This window comes from Schistocerca nitens, chromosome 4, assembly GCF_023898315.1.
Source record: "Schistocerca nitens isolate TAMUIC-IGC-003100 chromosome 4, iqSchNite1.1, whole genome shotgun sequence".
NCBI classification, from domain to species: Eukaryota; Metazoa; Arthropoda; class Insecta; order Orthoptera; family Acrididae; genus Schistocerca; species Schistocerca nitens.
Window position 1 is genome coordinate 486,899,317 of NC_064617.1, and position 22,102 is coordinate 486,921,418.

General features: G+C 40.1%; 1 protein-coding gene across 1 annotated transcript in view; it reads left to right on the top strand.

Moving 5' to 3' along the window:
- LOC126252378 (sodium channel protein Nach-like) overlaps positions 1-22,102 on the top strand; it is a 169,311-nt gene that overhangs the window by 98,937 nt on the left and 48,272 nt on the right. The window contains exon 7 of the mRNA XM_049953269.1: positions 9,379-9,541. Coding sequence (XP_049809226.1) covers positions 9,379-9,541 — 163 coding nt within the window. The remainder of the gene's footprint in view (positions 1-9,378; positions 9,542-22,102) is intronic.

Here is a 22,102-nt window from a genome sequence, read left to right on the forward strand (position 1 = left end):
CGGTGCCCCAAGGTCGTTAATTACAGATCCAGAGAAAGTTTTTCAATCTAATCTTGTGACGGAGACAAACCGTCGGTGCAATATTATTCATCAAATGACGACTGCCTACCATCCGCAAACTAACAGGCTTATTGAACGCCTTAATTAGAGCTTGGCCGACATACTATCAACGTTCGTCAATGTTGTGCAAAACGACTGGGATGAGGTGCTACCTTTCGTGACGGTTACCTATGACACTGCCAAACACGACACCATAGGATATACGCCATTTTTCCTGGTGCATGGGCGTGAGGCGACTACAACGATGGACACTATGTTTCCGTTACATCCTGATGACGTGGACTACATCGGGCATGTGTTAACCAGAGCTGAGGAAGCCCGGCAGTTAGCTCGACTCCGCACGCTGCAGGCTCAAGAAAACGATCGCCAAAGGTATAACGCGAGCCACCGCCCTGTTGTCTACCAGCCTGGTGACCTCGTCTGGATCTTTAATGCTGTTCGGAAGGTTGGTCTCTCTGATAAACTCCTTAATCACTACTTTGGACCTTAAAAAGTTGTAAAACAGTTGTCTGATGTTACTTATGAAGTTGAAGGTTTCGACCCCGACACAAGACGACGAAAGATCAAAGATACGGTCCACGTCGTTCGAATGAAGCCCTCTAAGGATCCTGCAACCCAGGGTAAATTCGAAGCTCCAGCGACAGGCAACAAGCGCAAAGATAACGAAGAGCGTGGCGGCAAGGAAGTTCTAAAAAGATCACCGCCAGGGCGAGAATCAGTGATCAAGGGTCGGAATATGCAGGACCGATGACTCGTTCCCGGACTAGCAGGACGCATCACTGAGACTCTGTTCTCTTATGGGGGGAGCAATATCGTAGAATAAGCTCAGCAGCGCAATAACTGTGGTGTGGTAGTTATGATACTAGACTGTTGCATGGAGGGTCGTGAGTTCAAAATTCACTTGAGCTGTAAAATTTTAATTTCTATATTCGGTTCGAATACATTCTAGAAGTATCCACAAATGTCAAGAATCATTGCACTGGAATGTTCTGTAATTGTATATAAAGCGTATGTGTTCTGGTTGGAAGCAGTTCGCTCCGCGCTCTTGTATGTGCAAGTGCTTAATAAACCTGCCTCAAGTGAAGTGAGTGTTCGTCATTCATCTAATTATCCCTTGTTATATGTGACATTATTATATTTTTTCGTAACTTCTTGAAAATATTTGTTGTAAAATTCCTTTAATTTTCTGTTTGGAGTTTTCTTGTCTCTTACAACTAAAATTTTTTCAAGTGTTTCTGTAACTTTTTTGCCGATTTTAGCTCTAAGTGGACTACCCCAGGCAAACTTGAAAAAACACCAATTACAGTTAGTCAACATTTAGAACATTCATAATTTTTTGCAGTTACTTTCAATTTTTCCAAAAACGTGGCTGCTAATCTCCTTGCCATAAATTATCTACGTTAAGGGAAATAATGTTTCTCCTTTTCGCATTGTTTTCTGAAATTCATTAAGAACTTCTTCATGAGTGTTCATAGTTATCAGGTTGTCGCCCTGATTAACAAATATTTTACCAAATTTTCTCTTAAAAGTTGTGCAAAGTATATTATCCTCTGTCTCCTTTTTTTCTTTATTACCCTATGAGGAAGGTGGATTTCAGTAAATTCTTTACATGTGAACTGTTTCAGTGAATTTTTTTCATACAACCACCACATATGGTTCTTTATTTATAGAGATTAAATTTCACCAAGGCAAATTATTTTAATATCTACAGTAAGGGTTTTTATGGAACCTTTTAATCTAATAGTTAGAAAATCAGTTTCTGCACTATTTTTATTGATTGGATGGCAGGAGTTATTTCATAAAGATTATCAAAGACACTTATTGAGATAGCAAAACCGTTGAATGATAAGTCTTTATTCAGATTTTAGCTAGTAACAATGAGATTTTTAAGAATAAAAGTATACTCAGAACTATGTATTTTTTGCTCATTTCCTGTTGTGAATATAAATTCAATCACTTATTTGCTGTAAACCTTTCCATCTGGTCTGGGTGTTTGATATGGAGCTAAATCTGCCTTTCTGTGATAGTCTGAGAAACTATCTCTGTTTCCTTTTTTTGTGTGATTCTTTTTTGGTAACAGAATTACTGATTTGTGTTTGAATGCTTGCATATTCATTCTTTGTGGTAAGAGTTTCTAATTATTTTTCTAGATATTATTTGTGACAGCATCATAACCACTAATAGAATCTCTTATATCAGCAAATCTATGAAAACCAGTATAACTCTTACCAACGCTAAAGAGCTTACACGATTCCTTAACCAACCTTTATTAAATTGTTTGATCATGACTTCTATTTTTGGACCTAGTAAGAACTGCAGATCTTTAGTTTTTGATCGAAACACCTCGATTTTTATCTTTAAGAATGGTATACAGCCTTAGGGCTTTGCCTTATTTCTTCCACTGCATCACATATTGCTTTGATACTTGTCAATAATGATTTTGTTGTTGGTAAATTTTTTGCAGTACCAAGGGCAACTCTTCCTTAGTTTTTTGTTCTAATAATAGAACATCATTGATAAGCAAAGCCAGCCTTATTTCTATTAATTCTCTTGATTCTTTTTGCAGTGCTTTGTTCACTTATTTTATTTCTAAACATACTCATTTATTAGATTCAAAATATCATTAAACTTATTTGTCTGACAATAGTTTTAACAGAGTTAAACATAAATGACCACATAGCAGCATTGTAATGTTCTAATATAGCTAATTTTGTACAGATACCTAACTAATTTTGTGGTAAACATAAGTAAATATTTGTTTTATTTCTTAATTCTTTTATGTTTTTATAGTGGTTAACATTTTATTCTCACTGATTCTATATTATAAATTTTTCTGTATAATTACAAATGTTTTAAATCTAGATTTTATGCTTGAAATTTTACGATTTTTCCTGTATATCTTGAAATATCTCTTATATTATAAATTTATCCATATAATTCCAAAAATTTTAGATCTAAATTTTTGCCTGAAATTTTACGATTTTTCCTGGAATTATTATGTGCATGTTTTGACACTTTTGTCACCTACTTTAAAAAATATTATTAGTTTGAAAATTTATAGAAAGGGTAGAAACATTAATATAATGATTAAAAAATGATGAAAATAGTCGAAAGTGGAGAGAACACATTCGAAAAATATCATGAAAAACGTCTATTTTTCTTCATGTGCATTTTTTTAAGTTTATTTGCTTATAAAATCTAGCTGTTAGTTTGCTGTCTTTTGTCGATTACCAGAGCAGTGATCTAGAAACCCCAAATATATTATACTCCCGTGTGGTGCAGCACATGCAAAATGTTTATGTTTGTGTATGTTACCACTGTTGATGTCTCCTGAAACAGGCCACTGAACTTGCCGCCCAGTGTGGCACAGCACATGTGTAGACATCTGTCAGCGCTTGGCCAGTGGACCGGTATAGGCTGAGGCATTATTTCTTAGAACAAATAAAACCTACACAGTGGTAATGGCTTCAATATTAAATGTTTCGTATTTATGATAATCTCCACGTGTTTTTGGGTAATGATCTTGAAAGTGTGTGGTTTGATGAGCTTGGAAAGTAGTTGAAATCCTCATTGCTTACCTACATGAGACGAGTTTGGGTGGCATAGTGTGGCATGGGACATTACTGATGGTGAACGTTGCGATGCTTACTGAAGAGACCATCCTGCATTTTTCTTTAAATAAAGATGCAATTGTTCCTATCATGGCCCAGCAGCTTAAACATGAAATATGAGAATAGCACTAGTACACTTAAGCTTAGAGCAAATCAGTTCTTTGAGTTTCAGACAGAAGGTAAGTGGGGTGTAGGAAATCGTTAAACTGTGACATCAGAGGGGTGAGGGAATTTTTTTAACAAGTGATATCAAGGGAAAATTCAGTGGCCATACTGTAACACCATTTTTGGTTCGTGAACTTAATTCAAATGGCTCTGAGCACTATGGGGCTTAATTCTGAGGTCATCAGTCGCCTAGAACTTAGAACTAATTAAACCTAACTAACCTAAGGACATCACACACATCCATGCCCGAGGCAGGATTCGAACCTGCGATCGTAGCGGCCACTCAGTTCCAGACTGCAGCACCTAGAACTTAATTCAATGTGAACATAATTCAGTATGTAAAGGGAGATGAAAGTTTTATAGTAATGGGGGATTGGAATGCAGTTTTAGTGCAAGGAATAGAAAAAAAGATTACAGGTGAATATGTGCTTGACAGTAGGAATGAGAGAGGTGAAAGACTAATAGAGTTCGGCAATAAATTTCAGAATGTAACAGAGAGTACTCTGTTCAAGAGTCACAAGAGCAGGGGATACACTTGGAAAAGACCCAGAGACATGAGAAGGCTTCAGCTGGATTTCATCATGGTCAGAGATTCCAAAATCAGCTGTTGGATTGTAGGGCTTATTGAGGAGCACATATAAATTTTTGAAATCATGAAATTTTCATTTTGAAGTTTCTCCTAAGTTTTCTGAGTGTTGCGGATTCTATGGTTGTGTTGTTTTTGTCTCATAATGTTTTCATGTTGATTATTGTATTATGGATGTCTTTTTTACTCGTTCCCTAGTTAACCCAATGTCGACACTGGATTTTCTCTCCTTTCTTCCCTTGTCAATACACTTTCTGCTTCTATAATTAGATTCTATATGTAATCCTAATCTGTTTCTGAATTTATGTCATATTTCAACGCCTTGTCCAACAGCTGTCTTCCATTACTGTTTATTTGTGCATCTGTAAGGTTAACTAATGTTGGTTCGAATTTGTCTGTGTGTTTTTGATAGTTGAGTTTAGAGTTAATGTGTTGTAACTAGAGTTTTTTGGCATTACTAACCTTTCATCTGTGGGCCTATAGAGTACAAGGCACAAAAGTAATTAGAATAGAAGACTTAAAAATAATTAGAATAAACAATAACAAACACTTTCTATCCATCCAAGACTATTACCACATACAAAAAACCAAAGCAGAAAGGAAAACTCTGTTGAATGATCAAGTATACATAAGGAAAACCTTACTCTTATATGAATAGATAAAAATTCAGTAAAATATCTGCAGCTAGTGACAGAAGAATAATAGTACTCCACAGCACATAACGCAAAGAACATGAAAATTGGGAAGAAATAAGTTCGTAGCTTGAAAATTAGCTGATGTTCCATAAGCGACCTTTATCATGTGACCAAGACGCCAAATGAAAACTCGAATAGATAAAAGTAATCACTTATATACGTAAAAAAATGTGACATGAACTGCTTTAAAATCTATAAATTTCGCATATCAATACAAAAAGATATCATTCTAGGTTCCACTGAAGATGCCTTAAAGTAAAAGGCGAAATGCGTCTGGAACAAATGACATACAATGTAGCAAGAAAAAGTAATGTTTTTATTTACAAAGTGAATATTTATGTGATTGCTGCTGATGATGGCCATGCAAACAAACTTGTTCAAGAGAATCATCTGAAAGAATCAGTGTGGGAGGAAGTGGGACAATGAAATAGTGAGGAATGATGATATGCATTTGAAGTTCTCTGAGGATGTGAATACTGTGATAAGGAACACTGGAGTAGGTAGTTCAGTTGACGAGGAATGGACATTTCTAAAAAGGACAATCACAGATATTGGACAGATAAAAAGAGGCACAATGAAGGTGACTCTGAAGAAACCAAGGGTAACAGATGATACACTTCAATTGATTGACAAAAATGTTCAGGGAATACTGGAATATAGCAATATAAATCCATTAGAAATGAAATAAACAGCCAATGTAGGGCAGCCAATACGAATTGGCTGCTGGGAACATGAGACATAATCGAAAGTGGAATGATTGTCAGGAGGACGGACTCAGCACATAGAAAAGTCAAAACAACATTCAGTGAAATTAAAAGCAAGGGTAGAAACATTAAGAGTGCAATCGGAATTCCACTGGTAAGCACAGGAGAGAGAGTGGAAACTGTAATGAGTGCATTGAAGGCTTATATGAGGTGGAGGACTTGACTGATAACATTGCAGACGATATGGATGGTATAGGGGGTCTGAATTAGAGGCAGAATTTAAAAGACCTCTGGAAGAGTTGAGATTCAGTAAGTCAGAAGCGGTAGATAACATTCTATCGGAATTTCTAAAAGCATTGGTGAAGTGGCAACCAAGCGACTACTGAAGTTGGTGTGAAGAATCTATGAGACTGGCGTTGTACCATCAGACTTTCGCAAAACATTATCCATAGAATGTCGAAAATAGCGAGGGTAGGTAAGTACGAAAACTATAGCATTATCTGCTTAATAGTACATGAATCCGAGCTACTGGCAAAAATAACGTACAGGAGATTGGAAAAGAAAATTGAGGATCCGCTAAATGACGATCATTTTGGCTTTAGGAAAGTTAAGGCAGCAGAGAGGCAATTCTCTGGTTGCACTTGATAATGGAAACAAGACTGAAGAAAATCAAGACATGCTCATAGCATTCTTCCACCTAAAAATACTTTCGAGAATTTAAAATTGTGCAGTATGTCCGAAATTCTGAGAAAAATGGGAGTAAGCTATAAAGAAAGAAGGGTAATACACAATTTGTACAAGAACCAAGAGGCATGGGATAGCAATACGTATATACATAGATGACGGTAATATCCCGTACACAGTGTATAAAAGGGGAGTGCATTGGTAGAGCTGTCAGTTATACTCAGGTGATTCATGTGAAGAGGTTTCCGACGTGGTTATGGCCGCACGACGGGAATTAACAGACTTTGAACATGGAGTAGTAGTTGGGGCAAAATGCATGGGACATTCCAATTCTGAAGCCGTTAGGGAATACAATATTCTGAGCTCCAAAGTTCAAGAGTGTGCTGAGAATACCAAATTTCACCTCGGGCAACACAATGGCCGACGGCCTTCACTTAGTGACCGAGAGAAGTGAGGCTTGGGTAGAGTTGTCAGTACAAACAGACGAGCAACACTGTGTGAAATAACCGCAGAAATCAATGTGAAACTTAACGACGAATGTATCCGTTAGGTGAGTGCGGCGAAATTTGGTGTTAAAGGACTATGTTAGCAGACGATCGACATGAGTGCCTTTGCTAAAAGCATGACATCGCCTCCAGAGCGTCTACTGGGCTCATGACCATATCAGTTGGACCTTAGATGGCTCGAAAACAGTGACCTGGTCAGATGAGTCCCGATTTCAGTTGCTAAGAGCTCGTGGCAGTGTTAGAGTGTGGTGGAGACCTAACGAAGCCATGGACCGAAAATGTGAATGAACCACTGTGAAAGCTGGTGATGACTCCATAGTTGTATGGGCTATGTTTGCATGGATTGGACTGGGTCCTCTGGTCCAACTGAACCGATCGTTGACTGGAAGTGATTACGTTTGGCTACTTGGAAAAAAATTTGAAGCCACTCATGGAATTCATGTTCCCGAACAATGATGGAATTTTTATAGATGACAATGCACCATGCCACTAGGCCATAACTGTTCCTGATTGGGTTGAAAACACTCTGGACAATTCGAAATCGGAAATTTGTGGTAAGGTCTTATGGGACCAAACTGCTAAGGTCCCTAAGCCTACATACTACTCAATCTAACTTAAACTAACTTTCACTATGGACAACACACACACCCATGCACAAGGGAGGACTCGAACCTTCGACAGGAGGAGTCGCACAGACCGTGACAAGGTGCCCCAGACTGCGCGGCTACCCTGCTTGGCTGGACAATTCGAGTGCATTATTTGGTCACCCAGATCTCCTGACACGAACTCCATCGAACCTTTATTAGAACTAATGGAGAGGTCATTTTGTGCACCGCCATCACTTTCGCAATTATGGACGCTATAGAGGCAGTATGGGCAATATTTCTGCAGAAGACTTTCAAATACTTGTTGAGTCCATGCCACAACGAGTTGCTGCACGACACTAGGCAAAAGGAGGTCCGACACGATATTAGGAATTATTCCATGACTTTTGTCATCTCAGTATGAATAATGACACATTGGGTAGGATCTTAACTTAGAATACACAAAAAAGACAGCCATATGGGGATTATGATGTCATCTTTCCATGTCTGCCATAATGGATCGCTATCTTGGATTCTGATGTCATAGGCCTGGTGAACTCTGTTAAACATGCAGGCTGGCACTATATTCCCAGTTCAGCCATCTTGTAGACTACATAGAACAAGTAACCTGCCAACCATCCATACTGGCCTCTAATGCACAGGTCCACCAGTCTGATTTTCGGCCAATAGGACTACTGTACAGCTTTCATTTTTTTTTAATTTTCCGCCATTCTACACTAGATTCTGACTGTGACATCAGAGGAGTGTGGAAAACGCTATATATCTTTTTTCAAAAGTAGCCCCAAATTTAGATTCTCTTTCATTTTATACATCAGGCAATTCGTCTATTTTGAATTTCTTACCAAATTTTGAATTTCCTTCCATTTAATGCATAAGGCAGTAATCCTGTGTCAGAGTGGTTGTAGGGGGAAATCTGGCAATGTTGCATGACATCTTAGGGAAAAGTGGGGAAGGGAAGAGAGAAATCTGTTGACAATGCAGCCTAGCCTCACACTGGTGCAGCCCCATTATGTAACACAATGTCATAGGCTATTTATTTTTAAATAATGCAGTACCAAAATGTCACAAATTGCAAAATCCGTTTATACAATTTGCCGTTTTTTCTCGGAGTAATTGTTATTTTCTGTGTCTGTTCACACACATATACTTCGCAATGAAGCAGGTCGGATAACGATACTTCGTAAAGGTGTAGTGCGGCAGTAAGTTTTGATCTAAAAAATGTCAGATGTGTATTGCGTTAGCTCTTACAGGCAATCAGAAGAAGCTGAGGAGATACAAGGTAATTATGGTAGCGCCAACATCCTGAGCTATGTATGAAGGTATCTCAGATATGTGACACAGCTTTTCCATGGGTTCTTTTAAATACAGTTGCCCGAGAATGATTTTCCCTTAATATAGCTGTGAACTGTGACGTATATAACTAAATTAAGGCCTTTTTTTATCTTTGTGACAATTAAATATCTTTCTGAAATTCTTGGGCTCTGTTTGTTGGAAGTACAGGATTCAGAATTCTATGTTGGTATTCTGATTAAAATTTATATTTTGTAGGTAACCACACTGAATGAGTGTTAGGAAGGTTGCTTCGATATTCCTCAGTAATCTCGTTTCCAGTGCTTTCAAATGCAATGACTTGTGTGTCTCTAAAGCTCTCACTGACGACTCGACGACTTCCATTTCAAAACTCTCTTCATCACTATTTCCTATGCTTTTTATGAACATTGTAAGTTGCTTCTAACAAAGCAATTTATTCATTTCCTTGCAGGTATTAGACCGATATGTGATGTCAGAGGTCTTGCTTGTCTTGCGCCGTATGCTAAGAACCTGGAACATCTGACTGACAAAAATGGTAAACCAGTCAGCTGCAAATGTGTTAATCCTTGTGAGACAGTTCATTACACGGTGTCAAAAATAAGCGAATTAGCAATGTAAGTAATCAATTTCATATGAATTCGTTCCTATTTTCGTTGTACCATTTTAATAACATTATTCGTAACTTATAGTCAATTTGTATTGGAATCAGGTGGGACATAAACTTGAATTACAATATCACGGAATATCTGAGGAACGATGAAAAAATACAGTCAGGTTTGTAAATTTGTTTGCCATTCAGCAAGTAACACTTTCAAATAGATTCTACAGGGAAATGATTTAGCATTATTGCGAACGTTTGTGCAAGTTTTAGAACAATAATTCAATTTCAAGTTAACAGTAATTACGTGATATAAAAATTGTCAGGAAGAATAATTTTCAGTGTTAAAATCGATTGTCATTGTCTCGAGTGTGTAAAATTTACAGTTCTTACAAACTTTATTTCAAAGTGACAGAGAATATATTAAACTAACAACTCATGTCTAAGTGCATTCCTGTATGAGTATATCGACAGTTCAAAGTAGATTAAGGTATCTATCTTTTTGTTACTGCTGGTTTTAAGGTGTTGTCAGATTCCTCAGCACACAGGAATTTTCGATGTGTTGTTAGTAACATAGCTGTACCACACCAAGCGCAATGCAAAGTATAATATAGGTGCACCAGTCAAAGATGGCGGAACTAGCTCAATAGTCTTACGTAAAAGATCGCGAGATATTCGGAAATTCGAGGGAAATACAAAAATTGGTGTGAAATTGAATACTGCCCTGTTGGACTAGAGCGTTTTCTCCCCTCTCCTATGACACTGTAGGGCAGTTGCATTAAGTATAAAATGATGGAAAATTAAAAAATCCGAGATGTTGGACCTAGCCCAATTGTCCTAAGTATAAAATCTAAGACGGCGGACCTGGAGATATGAGTACAGCCCTATGACACCACAATCCAAAATGTAGATCCGATATGGCGAATCTGAAGATATCAGTGAAGTTTTGAGACCACCTACGTCAATGTCATGAGCGTGGTTGCCGTATCACTTAAATCAGAGTTGATAGACCAAGCGATATGAACACTTGCTGCACAGTTGTCAGATTCCTTGCAGTCTAAGTTTAAAATTAATGAAGGGCACTCGGTTTTCACTGGCATCATAGTGGCTTTATGTCACTTGTGCTAAGTTTAAAGTGGTTGGAAAACCAAATAGTCGAGTTTAAAATGACATCGAAACAATTTAACCCACCCCTCTGACGTCGCAGTTCACTGACACAGCTTACATGAATAAACAGTTCCCCCACTACCACCCTATATGCCAATGGTGAGAGCTCGCTTGCCCTAAGTTTATACACTTATTGTAGGCTGGGCTGGGGCAACTGTGTGTTTAAGCAAAATGCGGGTATTCCTTCCATTTCTAGCATATCTCGTAAAGATCATGTAGAGTTTGAGTATGGGCGTAGTCAGGCTACATACAAGAAATTGTGTTTAATTACTGCTGCCAGTGAGAAACGATGGTACAGACGTTCTATTGACTGGGATGAGGCTTTACTCCTGCCGGCCGAAGTGGCCGTGCGGTTAAAGGCGCTGCAGTCTGGAACCGCAAGACCGCTACGGTCGCAGGTTCGAATCCTGCCTCGGGCATGGATGTTTGTGATGTCCTTAGGTTAGTTAGGTTTAACTAGTTCTAAGTTCTAGGGGACTAATGACCTCAGCAGTTGAGTCCCATAGTGCTCAGAGCCATTTTTGAGCTTTACTCCTGGAATTTTAACAGAGAGAAAGGATTTTTCTTAGGGATTTTGCTTGGGTAGGTGCTGGGTAGATGATTTGTATTGTTAACAGACGCCATTAGGGCAATTTTATGTTGTGAACCTACTCTCCGAACTGTGGACAAGATTTAGTATTAACATTACAATCAATAGTAGGAAAAGTGTTTCCAAACTATGAGAATAAAACTCATATGTCTCAAATGGCAATTTCTATGTATTATCCTTCAAACTACATGATTCTGTGTTGTGCTGTCGGAGGTTTGTATATTGAAAGAATCAGTGGAAAGTGAACTTGTGAGATGGACCTGCACTTCAAAAATGGTTCAAAGGCTCTAAGCACTATGGGACTCAACTGCTGAGGTCATAAGTCCCCTAGAACTTAGAACTACTTAAACCTAACTAACCTAAGGACATCACACAAATCCATGCCCGAGGCAGGATTCGAACCTGCGACCATAGCAGTCGCGCGGCTCCGGACTGAGCGCCTAAACCCGCACTTCTGAATTACCCCTGTTTCAGGACATTCTTCTATTAACTTTAACATACAATACAACAGCTAAACTCCTTTAGCCATTGATAGTACCACTCTTGCACAATGTGTGGATTTCCTTCCATTCGCAAACTTGTAAAGAGATTCCAAGAGTAACATGTACTAAGCTAAAGAAGTGACCTGTACTATGAGCTATTGTTACAGCGTGGTGGAATTCACCTACCGCCGATTGCATTCAGAGAGAGTGTGTAAAATAATAGTTAGCACAATTAGTCACAGTCAGTCTAGTTATCTAAGAGCAATAACTTCTATTATAAATTAATCATAACTAAGTCATCCTGTACTTTCTTAGTTAATAAAATTTTAATAGTTAATTCAACACTGCTCAGTTCTCTCTTAGTTGTCTATTCAGTGATTCTAAGAATGCTCGCTAAGTTGATGCAGGCTGCAGTGTTGCCACTGCTATCGATGAAGCTTCTTCATGCGTGTAGCTGGCCACACCAAGTCTGCCAGATGCTGTCAGGCGAGAAGTGTGGGAAGTGCATGGCCATCACACCTGAACACTGTCAAACTATACATCTTTTTCTTACACATTCATAATTTAGTGATTTCTCGTTTTGTATGTTTGAATCACTTCTGTAACTGTCTATATTATATGTGGATCACATGCCAACGTTTAAAGGGTGAATTATATGGGGAATTTTCTTTTATTTTTCATTCGTTTATTGATTTCAGCAGCCTCATCCTTCCTGATACCCAGTCCTGATTTAATGGTTCGCATCAGATAGGAATATGGCTCTGTAGTTTCAAGTCAGAACTGCTTCCCTTCTTTCTTTCTATGTGTGAGGGCTTGGCAACGTTGGTAGTGCTTATTTCAAACCTAGCTTGGAGGTCTGAGTTCACCAGAAAGGACTAGTTTCTTCCACCTTTTTAAAAAGTATACTTTGCCACTGACTGAGTCAAACGCAGTGTGTGATACTGTGAGAAGTTCTATGTTCAAAATTTTATAGGATAGGTCTAGTGCAATGACCTCCCACCCTTTTTTGCATCTTGCTGGTTGGTATAGCGCCTGGGACTGCTCTGTAGTTCTTGGTGATTGGCCATCGGCTGCCCCCACTCTGAAGAAGTCACACCAGACATTGTGTACTGGCTGGAACACACAAGTGAGTGGCTCAGGGGTGAGCTGCTTGGTGGACCAGCCTGCCTGTGTATGGACAGTTTAATGCATGCATTCATAGCCCAGCTGGTCAGCTGACCTACACGCCAACCATATCTGTGACCCAGCTGACTGTATGTGGACACCATTGAGTGCTGCATGCATTGAGGAAGTGTGGGCTGACAGGTAGCAGTCGGGCATGCAGGTATGGCTTGTGATTGAGCCAACACACCCAAATAATGGAACTGATTACAAGACCATCACCCACATACATGTGAGTGGATCAGGGCTGACCAACTCGACTAGTGAATTGGTAGACTGGTCAGCCTGTTTTTACGGTCAGCTTTATGGTTGCCCCCCCCCCCCTTCCCCCCCCAACCTATCAGAATGGTCAGGTGAACGACCAATACCTAGATGGTGGTAGACAGGAGAACCATATACAACACATAGCACCTCAGCTCCTCTCACACCAAAGCAGCAGCACACTGGCTAACACCATCAGCAATACAAGCTTATGGTGTCACAAAGTCAATGGGAGTTCGTGTGGGATCGCTCCCAAACCATCTTCTGACGTCAGTCAGAACAGTGAGAGCCAGAGCAGTTGTCAATTCAGACTGTATCATTCCAGCTCCTGCACAGCTGTAGGAACCAGGCATTCAAGAATGAAAGTAGAATGTTGACAAATAGAGAACAGCGAGGTGCTCCCTGGTAGGCAGTGACCAAGAGAAAGACTTGATGCCCAGTCTACAAGATGTACACACATCAACAAACTCAAATATGCCATTTGTGGGTGCACCACAGACATAATTTACGTCAAGAAACTATGATGTACCATGAATAGGTGCACTATGAACATTATTTGTCTATTGACATTTGTGTGTTATGAACAAGATCTATGGTTTCATGAATCCATGCACAACGAACACTGTCTACCTTCTGTCGACTGTGTACCATAAACACCCTCTGTCACGTCTCAGAACGTTATTTACATGCTGTCGATTATGTGATGTTAATTTCTTGATGAACTGTAATATGTTCTGTGGGAGGAAGAGATGATGCTGCAGACGCCATAACTGAATGTGCGTCAAATGAACATCAACTCTTCCATTAACAGGAGTCTGGCTGTTGTTGTAGTGAACTTAGGCGTAAACTGCGCTGAATTTCACGCCATATGGGAACTGATGAATAATAATTGTTAATAAGGTAATGACATTGAGGTATTTGCTATCCACACGAAACTGCTGATTTGTGAATGTTACCAAAGGGAACTGATTACGAGGCTGATGAACGACAGTCTAGAATGACTCTCCTTCAGTGTCTGGGGACTGGGCGGATGCAAATTTGTCTTTTGAAGAGCTCTGGCAATGAAGTTTGACCCAATGACTCCCATCCAAGTCATTATGTGGTAGGGATAGTCCAGTCATGTCAGCACAATTCTTCATATCCCTTTTGTGTAATTAACTATAAACAGTGAAGTGCCTTGATTAGATATTCGCCTTCTGGCGCTGCAGAAAGTCGAGAAGTGTTTACTTGTTTAATAATCATCATAAATGGTCAGCGTTCGTTGTTCTGTTTTCTGTCTGTTTTTGAAATGACCATGTTTGTTTTTCTGTTTTTTTTTTGTCTTTTGTTAGTAGGTTCACATTGAACTTTTAAGGTACTTAGTCTTTCTGTTCCGTAGTAATTCTTAAAGTGTTTCCATCAAGCTGTGACCAAAATCTAATCCTTTTTGTGCTTCATGTCCTTATTTTTGTATACGCAGGACATATTTTCCTTCAATTGCGTTTCTTTGTTGTTTGAGTTTAGGATTTAGTTTGTGTTACTTTCTCTTCCTTTGACAACATCTGTGTGAAGATTTATAATTTTGATCTGAATAGTGCCATTTCAATTTGCTGACCACTATATACTTTGTGGTTTACTAGTTTGTACTGTTTGATCTACTATTATAGATGATTTTATATTTTAAGAATATATGTCCATAATATATTGCTTTTATCTGTAACTGATAAATGTGATTTCGAATTAGATCAACATGCCTATTTACTTAGAGACGATGGTTGAACGCTTCATATACATCTGCATAGTTACATCAATTAAATGAATTTAGTAATGTGCTTCTACATCTTCTTTCAATATGTTTTGTCAGCTTAATTTATTTGTTAAGCGCATTTTTGCTTCTAATGGCTTTTGTATGTACACAGTCAGTACTCTTATATTACCGCTCTAATTTCATGTTTTCATTCCCATTAACCTAAGTATTAAATTGTTGTTAGGAATTCTTGTCATTTGATGATCAAATTTGAACCCAACTGGGGCAAAAACTTGTTCTTTTGTTTTTTTACCTATATAACAAGATACGAAAAAGTCTGATCAGAAATTAAGCTCCTTTTGATGTATAAATCTATGCAGATATCGTGTAACAAATTTGTTAGATCCTCATTCTTCATAAAAAAATCTGTCTCTGTAGAATTTTTTTTCAGCCATGCGAGTGGTCAAAGGTACAGTTTCTTAAGTTTGTCGTTTCTGTCATTTCTGTGACTACCTGTACTGAATTTAAATCGCATGCCGGTGCTTGAAGAGAGAATTTTATGGGAAATTTTATTTTTCATGCCATTGTTGAGTTCAGCAGTTTCATCCTTCCTGATACCAAATACTGATTTAGTTTTCTGTATGAGATGGGAATATGGCTTTGTGGTTTCAAGTCAAGGCAGTTTTCTTTCAGTTTACTTTGGTAGTGCTTATTTCAAATCTAGCTTGGAGCTTTGAGTTTACTGGTAGAGACAAGGTTTTCGCACCTTTCTAGAAAGTATGCGTTGCGATTGGCTGAGTCAAAGTCAGCGTGGGACACTGTGGAAAGTTCCAGTCCGTTTATCTGTTCGAAATTTTTGTCGGTGGAGGCTAGTGCAATGACCTCTCGTGCTTTTCTGCAAACTGCTGGTTGGTCTAATGCTCGGCGCTACTCTGTATTTCTTGGGTATTGGACATCGGCCGCCACACGCTGATGAAGTCACACTTGGCACTACATCCGGGAGGCTTTCTAAAATAGGTAGGACGACACGCTGCGTCGAGACCTTGGTGAATATTGATGTTTCTCTGGACCAAGAGCCTAATATCAGTCGGGTTGAGCTGTGTAAATTACATCGTTGTTAGACTAGAAGGTATCAACACCTTCGTGATTAACCAGTAATCAGTAGTGCTTTCTTCAATCTGGTTTTAAGTGTGAATATTAGTAATTTTGTGTATAACTTAGAATCTCGCTTTCAGACATTGTTCTCACGTTGTGTTTATCAGTGAGCTCATCACAAGCTATCAGTGAAAAGTCGTTCGTCCAGTTTTCTCCTTAATTATAAAAAATTATAAAATGTGGTCATGTGAATGGAGCCTTAATCGGAAGGAAGTCTTAGCAATAACGAAATTCTAGTAGGGAAGCGGATTTGTCGTCTTTTATGATTAAGGCTGCTCACCTTCGTCTTTGAGTGATGCCTCTTGTGAACAGTTTATCCACTCGCCCTGAGCGAGCATGTTTCTTTCGATTCAACTACCAAATGTGGTTCCTTTTCTTTGGAACGATATGTTGGATAAATTCAAGTCCGGCCTCTGTGAAGTACTGGACACCTTATGGCAACAGATCAATATTCCTTTACTGATGATTCCTTTTTTCAAAAAGAACTTGAGTCTCCAAGCATAACCAATACACATCTGTACCCATAACTTAAAGCGTGTGGGTTGGACACCGCCGATTTTATTGGAGATTGTTACCATAGGTCCCTCCTTGCTTGCGTATATCTGCTTATGTATGTCCCATTTTTATGTATGAATATGTGTGAGGAACCACAGTTGTCTGAGATTAGTGTTGTCTTCCGTCATGTTAATTGGAGATGATTTCATCCAATAAATTAGCTATTTTTGTTACGGAATTAGTTATCAGTTCAAATCAGTTCCACTCACCTTGAGAGACATCCAAATTATTCGGACCGTGCTAGAAATGTTCAGCGATTATGAACAAATTTACTAGTCACTGTATAGTCATACCCAATCACGTGCGTTTTCCGTTGCGCTTTTCCATTGCTGTATCAATCTAAGAAATTATGGCTCAACTTTTGTCCTTTAACTAAGAGTCAGGTCGGCCCCTGCACATGCAGTGGACGATATGTTCTGTTTTGCTATGGAATAAAACAAGCTAATTATTGGGTAATCTCCCATCCCTCCTCCCTAGAAGTAATGTTCCTGAGAGATGTAAGAAAAGACTTTTCCTATGTACTAGCATGGCAAAAGATCTCATTTCATAACCACCAAACATAGGGACGAATAAAACACTTGTCTCTCAGTTGTTAATGAAGTGTAAGTGGGTCCATTCCGTGAAAAAAGCGTGTGCAATGCAGATGTAAATGCAAGTTATATGGTCTAGCAATCTCATATCGTAAACAATTATTGCACAGGTATGGTGCAGAAAGAAAAATAAATGACCCGCATTCTACAAAGTAGATATATCTGTACTATTGTCGCAGAAGATAACGGGTAGCACAGTTAACGTGGTGTAGTGGTTATGATACAACACTGTTGCATGGAGCGTCGTGAGTTCAAAGTTCACCTGAGCTGTACAATTTTAATTTCTATATTAGGTTCGAGCACATTCTAGAAGTATCCAAAAATGTCAAGAATCATTGTACTGGAATGTTCTGTAACTGTGTTCATACGGTATGTCTACCGGCCGGAGGCAGTTCGCTCCGCGTTTTTGTATGTACAAGTGCTGAAGAAATCTTCTTTGAGTGAAGTTAGTGTTCGTCATTTATCTAATTACACCCACTTCTAGGTGACAATATTTGTTTTCTTCAAAACTCATTTTACTCTTTACAAATCGACGTAACACGTTTTTCTCGTAATATATGTCTCACAAAGTGGAATTGTTCATTCCTGTCTTACAGTTCAGTAAATAATTATATGAAGGAGGAAGATAAGGTTGTACATCTCTTGAAGGGTCTTGCTGACGACATGTATCAAGCACTACTCTGAAGGAGGTTTCGACAGCAGACGACTTCATAAAATGATGCCAGTTTATCGAGACAATGCATCAAAAAAGAATTGCACGCAAGAAGTTTGAACGGCTTCCAGACGTCTTATCGATGTCTGTGATGGAGGAAGAAATTGATTTCACAAGTTCAGAAGGCACTTGGATTGCACGGCGAGCAAAAACCCGAGACGCTTCAAGAGGTCATAAGGAAGGAAGTTGAACAGACATTGAACCCAATCTCTCGTCCTTCATTACCCTTTAAAACGGTGAAAAAGTCGAGACCCAGGCGAAGTTACATTCCTACAATGCCGCATGAGTAACCTGTTTGGGCACCAAGGAAGACTGACGTCTGGAGGACCCAGGGTAACCAACCAGTATGTTTCTACTGCGGACGACCGGGACATGTGGTGTGTTGTTGTCGAGAAAGGCGACGGATATTTGATGACGCCCGTGCCAGCAGACCGGTCTTAGCCAACGGCAACTTCGGGACGACGAAGATGAACAAGAAGGTGTGGGTGCAGGACGACGTAGGTCATCATCGCCGCAAGCTAGCCGCTGGAAAGGACGCTCTCCAACACGCCGGTCAAGGTCTCCATCGCCGTTTAGAAGCTCCAGCCGATCACCTAGCCACCGCAACCTGGAAAACTAAAGGGTGCCTCATTCCTTGGAAGAGAGGACGCCGAAGAGAAAAATCCTCTGCCGTCGATCACTACAAAAATGATAGAAAACTATGTCGATATCCTCATGGATATCTTGTGGCCTCTGGAGCATCATATTCAGTCATTTCGGAGAAGTACCGTCGCCAGTTGCAGAAAACCGTATTCGTCGACAACAAAACATCTCTGCTGAAGGTGGCTAATGGGAAATATGTAAAACCTACAGGAAGATATGTCATTCGTGTGGGTATACGTGGCCATACACAGCCCTTAGAATTCATCGTCTTACATGAGTGTAGTCATGACGTCATTCTCGGGTGGGACTTTTTGAAAGCTTTTCAGGCAATTATAGATTGTGGTCGCTCGAAGATTATGCTAGACGACATGAGATACTGTGCACAAGAAGATGCGCATCCGAGTGTGTGGAGACTATGTGTGCTGGATGAAGTGATCATTCCCGCAGTCAGCGCTAGAAAGGTAACTTTCATGTGTCATGCAATGCATCAACTCATGGACCTTGTAGTGGAATGTAAGAGAAGCATACCACTGAAAAATAACTTGGTCATCCCATCTTCTGTCGTCTAGTTTAAGAACGGATTCGGTGAATTGTGGATAGTTAACTGTCTCTGAGAACCGCAATCCTGCCAAGACGCATGTGCGTAGCAAACGCTGAGCCGTTAATTGCCGAACAGCTGAGCTTCATAGAAACCTCCCATGTCGAGTCTGTGGGCGAAATTGGCGCTACCACTACGAGACAAGATCTTCTAGCTCGATTATCACCAGATCTCGCTAAGGAACAACAGAAGAAGCTACTTGTCATTCTTCAAGAGTTCTCAGAATGCTTCAATCCACAGGTGAAGAGCAAATTTGACAAATCGACGGTGAAGGACCAGATTAGCACTGGAGACCATCAACCAATAAACCAGAGAGCATACTGTGTGTCAGCAACGGAACGTTGAATAATTCGCGACGAGGTAGAGAAAATGATGAAGAATGACATCATTCAGCCTTCGCAGAGTCCATTGTGGTCACCGTGGTTCTCGTCAGGAATAAGGATGGCAGTTGGCGCTTTTGTGCTGACTGCAGGAAGCTTAATAATATAACTAGAAAGCACGTTTACCCTCTTCCACAAATTGACGATACACCAGATTGTGTGAAAGGGGCTAAGTTTTTCTCAACCATGGACATGTACTCAGGATACTGGCAAATCGAAGTAGACGAGGCTGATCGTGAGAGAACTGCATTCATCACCCATGAGGGCCTGTATAAGTTTAAGGTAATTCCGTTTGGTTTGTGTAATGCTCCAGCAACTTATGAAAGCATGATGGATAATCTTCTATGGCACCTGAAGTGGACGATGTGTCTTTGTTATTTAGATCTTTGTTATTTAGATGACATTATAGTGTTCTCAGAGACATTTGATAAACATGTAAAAAGACTTGGGGCCGTTCTTAAGTGTCTCCAACAACGTGGAGTGAAACTTAATCCAAGAAAATGTCTCTTTGGAGCAAAAGAACTCAGAATACTTGCACACCTTGTGTCAAAAGAAGGTGTGCGGCGATACCCAGAAAAGGTTAGATCTCTAACGGAATTTCCTAGTCCTAAAAGTATTAGAGATGTGAGAAGCTTCCCCAGGCTGTGTTCTTCTTACCGTCGTTTTATCGAAGACTTTTGTATCAAAGCCAGGCCATCCAAGAGTTGTTAAAAGCCGATGTTAAATTTATCTGGGGTGGTGCTCAACAAGATTCTTTAGATGTGCTGCGTAAAACTCTGACGACTGACCCTGTTCTTGGTCTGTATGATGAGCGAGCACCTACAGAACTACAAATAGATGCCAGTGGGTGTGGGATCGGTGCTGTTGTGGTGCAAATTTCGGATGGAAAAGAGAAGATTGTAGCCTATGCTTCTAGGACACTTACAAAAGCCGAGAGGAACTACTCAACTACAGAAAGAGAATGTCTTGCTGTGATCTGGACCATGTGCAAATTTCAACAGTATATCTATGGGGACGCCATTCACAGTTGTTACAGACCATCATTCACTTTTTTGGTTGACAGGTCTTAAGGATCCAGCAGGACGACTCACCAGGTGGGCACTACGTCATCAAGAGTATGACATTACCATAGTGTACAAAAGTGGAAGAAAATACCAAGATGCCAACTGTCTCTCAAGAAACCCTGTGCAAGACCATCAAGACTATGATGAAGATAGTGACTGTCTCGCTGCACTCCAGGATCTCTCTGCTGAGCAGAAGAAGGACGCCAAGATATCTCAAATTCTGCTTGCCTTAAATCGATCAGAGGATGTGAAAGGACAATTTGAGGTAGCTAATGGATTACTTTGCAAGAAAAACTTTGATCCGTTTGGAAAGAGGTATCTACCAGTGATTCCTAAACACATGCGGTTAGATATTCTACAGAAGTTCCATGACACACCTGAGGCCGGACATTTAGGATTTATTAAGACATACGATAGAATCCGCAAGAGATTTTTCTGGCCAGGTTTATTTAGGAGTGTCTGTCACTATGTGTCGCACTGTCGAGAGTGCCAGACGAGAACGGCAGTTCCTCAGAAACCACCTGGCCGACTCATATGAATTCTACCAACCGAAACGCCTTTCCAGCGTGTTGGTATTGACCACCTCGAAAGATTTCCAACGTCTGTTAGTGGCAATAGATGGATTATTGTTCGCACTGATTATCTGACACGCTATGCCATTACAAAAGCCGTGAAAACAGCCGAAGCATCCGAGGTAGCCAAATTGATCGTGGAAGTCATTGTATTAAAACACGATGGCCCAAGGTCGTTAATTACGGATCGAGGGAAAGATTTTCAATCGAATCTTGTGTCTGAGATAAACCGTCGATGCAACATTACTCATCAAATGACGACTGCCTACCATCCGCAAACTAACGGGCTTACTGAACGCCTTAATAAGAACTAGGGCGACATACTATCAATGTACGTCAATGTTGAGCAGAGCAACTGGGATGAGGTACTATCTTTCGTGACGTTTGCCTGCGACACCGCCAAACACAACACCACACGATATACGCGATTTTTCCTGGTGCATGGGCATGAGGCGACTACGACGATTGACACTGTGTTTCCGTTACATCCTGATGACGTGAACGATGAGGAAGCTCGGCAGTTAACTCGACTCCGCACGCTGCAGGCTCAAGAAAACGATCGCCGAAAGGATGATGCGAGCCACCGCCCCCATTGTCTACCAGCCTGGTGATCTCGTCTGGATGTTCACTCCTGTTTGGAAGCATGGTCTCTCTGAGAAGCTCCTCAGGCGCTACTTTGGACCTTATAAAGTTGTAAAACAGTTGTTTGATGTTACTTATGGAGTTGAAGATTTCGACCCCGACACAAGACGACGAAAGATCAGAGATACGGTCCACGTCGTTCGAATGAAGCCCTCTAAGGATCCTGCAACCCAGGGTAAATTCGAAGCTCCAGCGACAGGCAACAAACGGAAAGGTGACGAAGAGCGTAGCGGCAAAGGAAGTTCTAAGAAGATCACCACCAGGGCGAGATTCAGTCATCA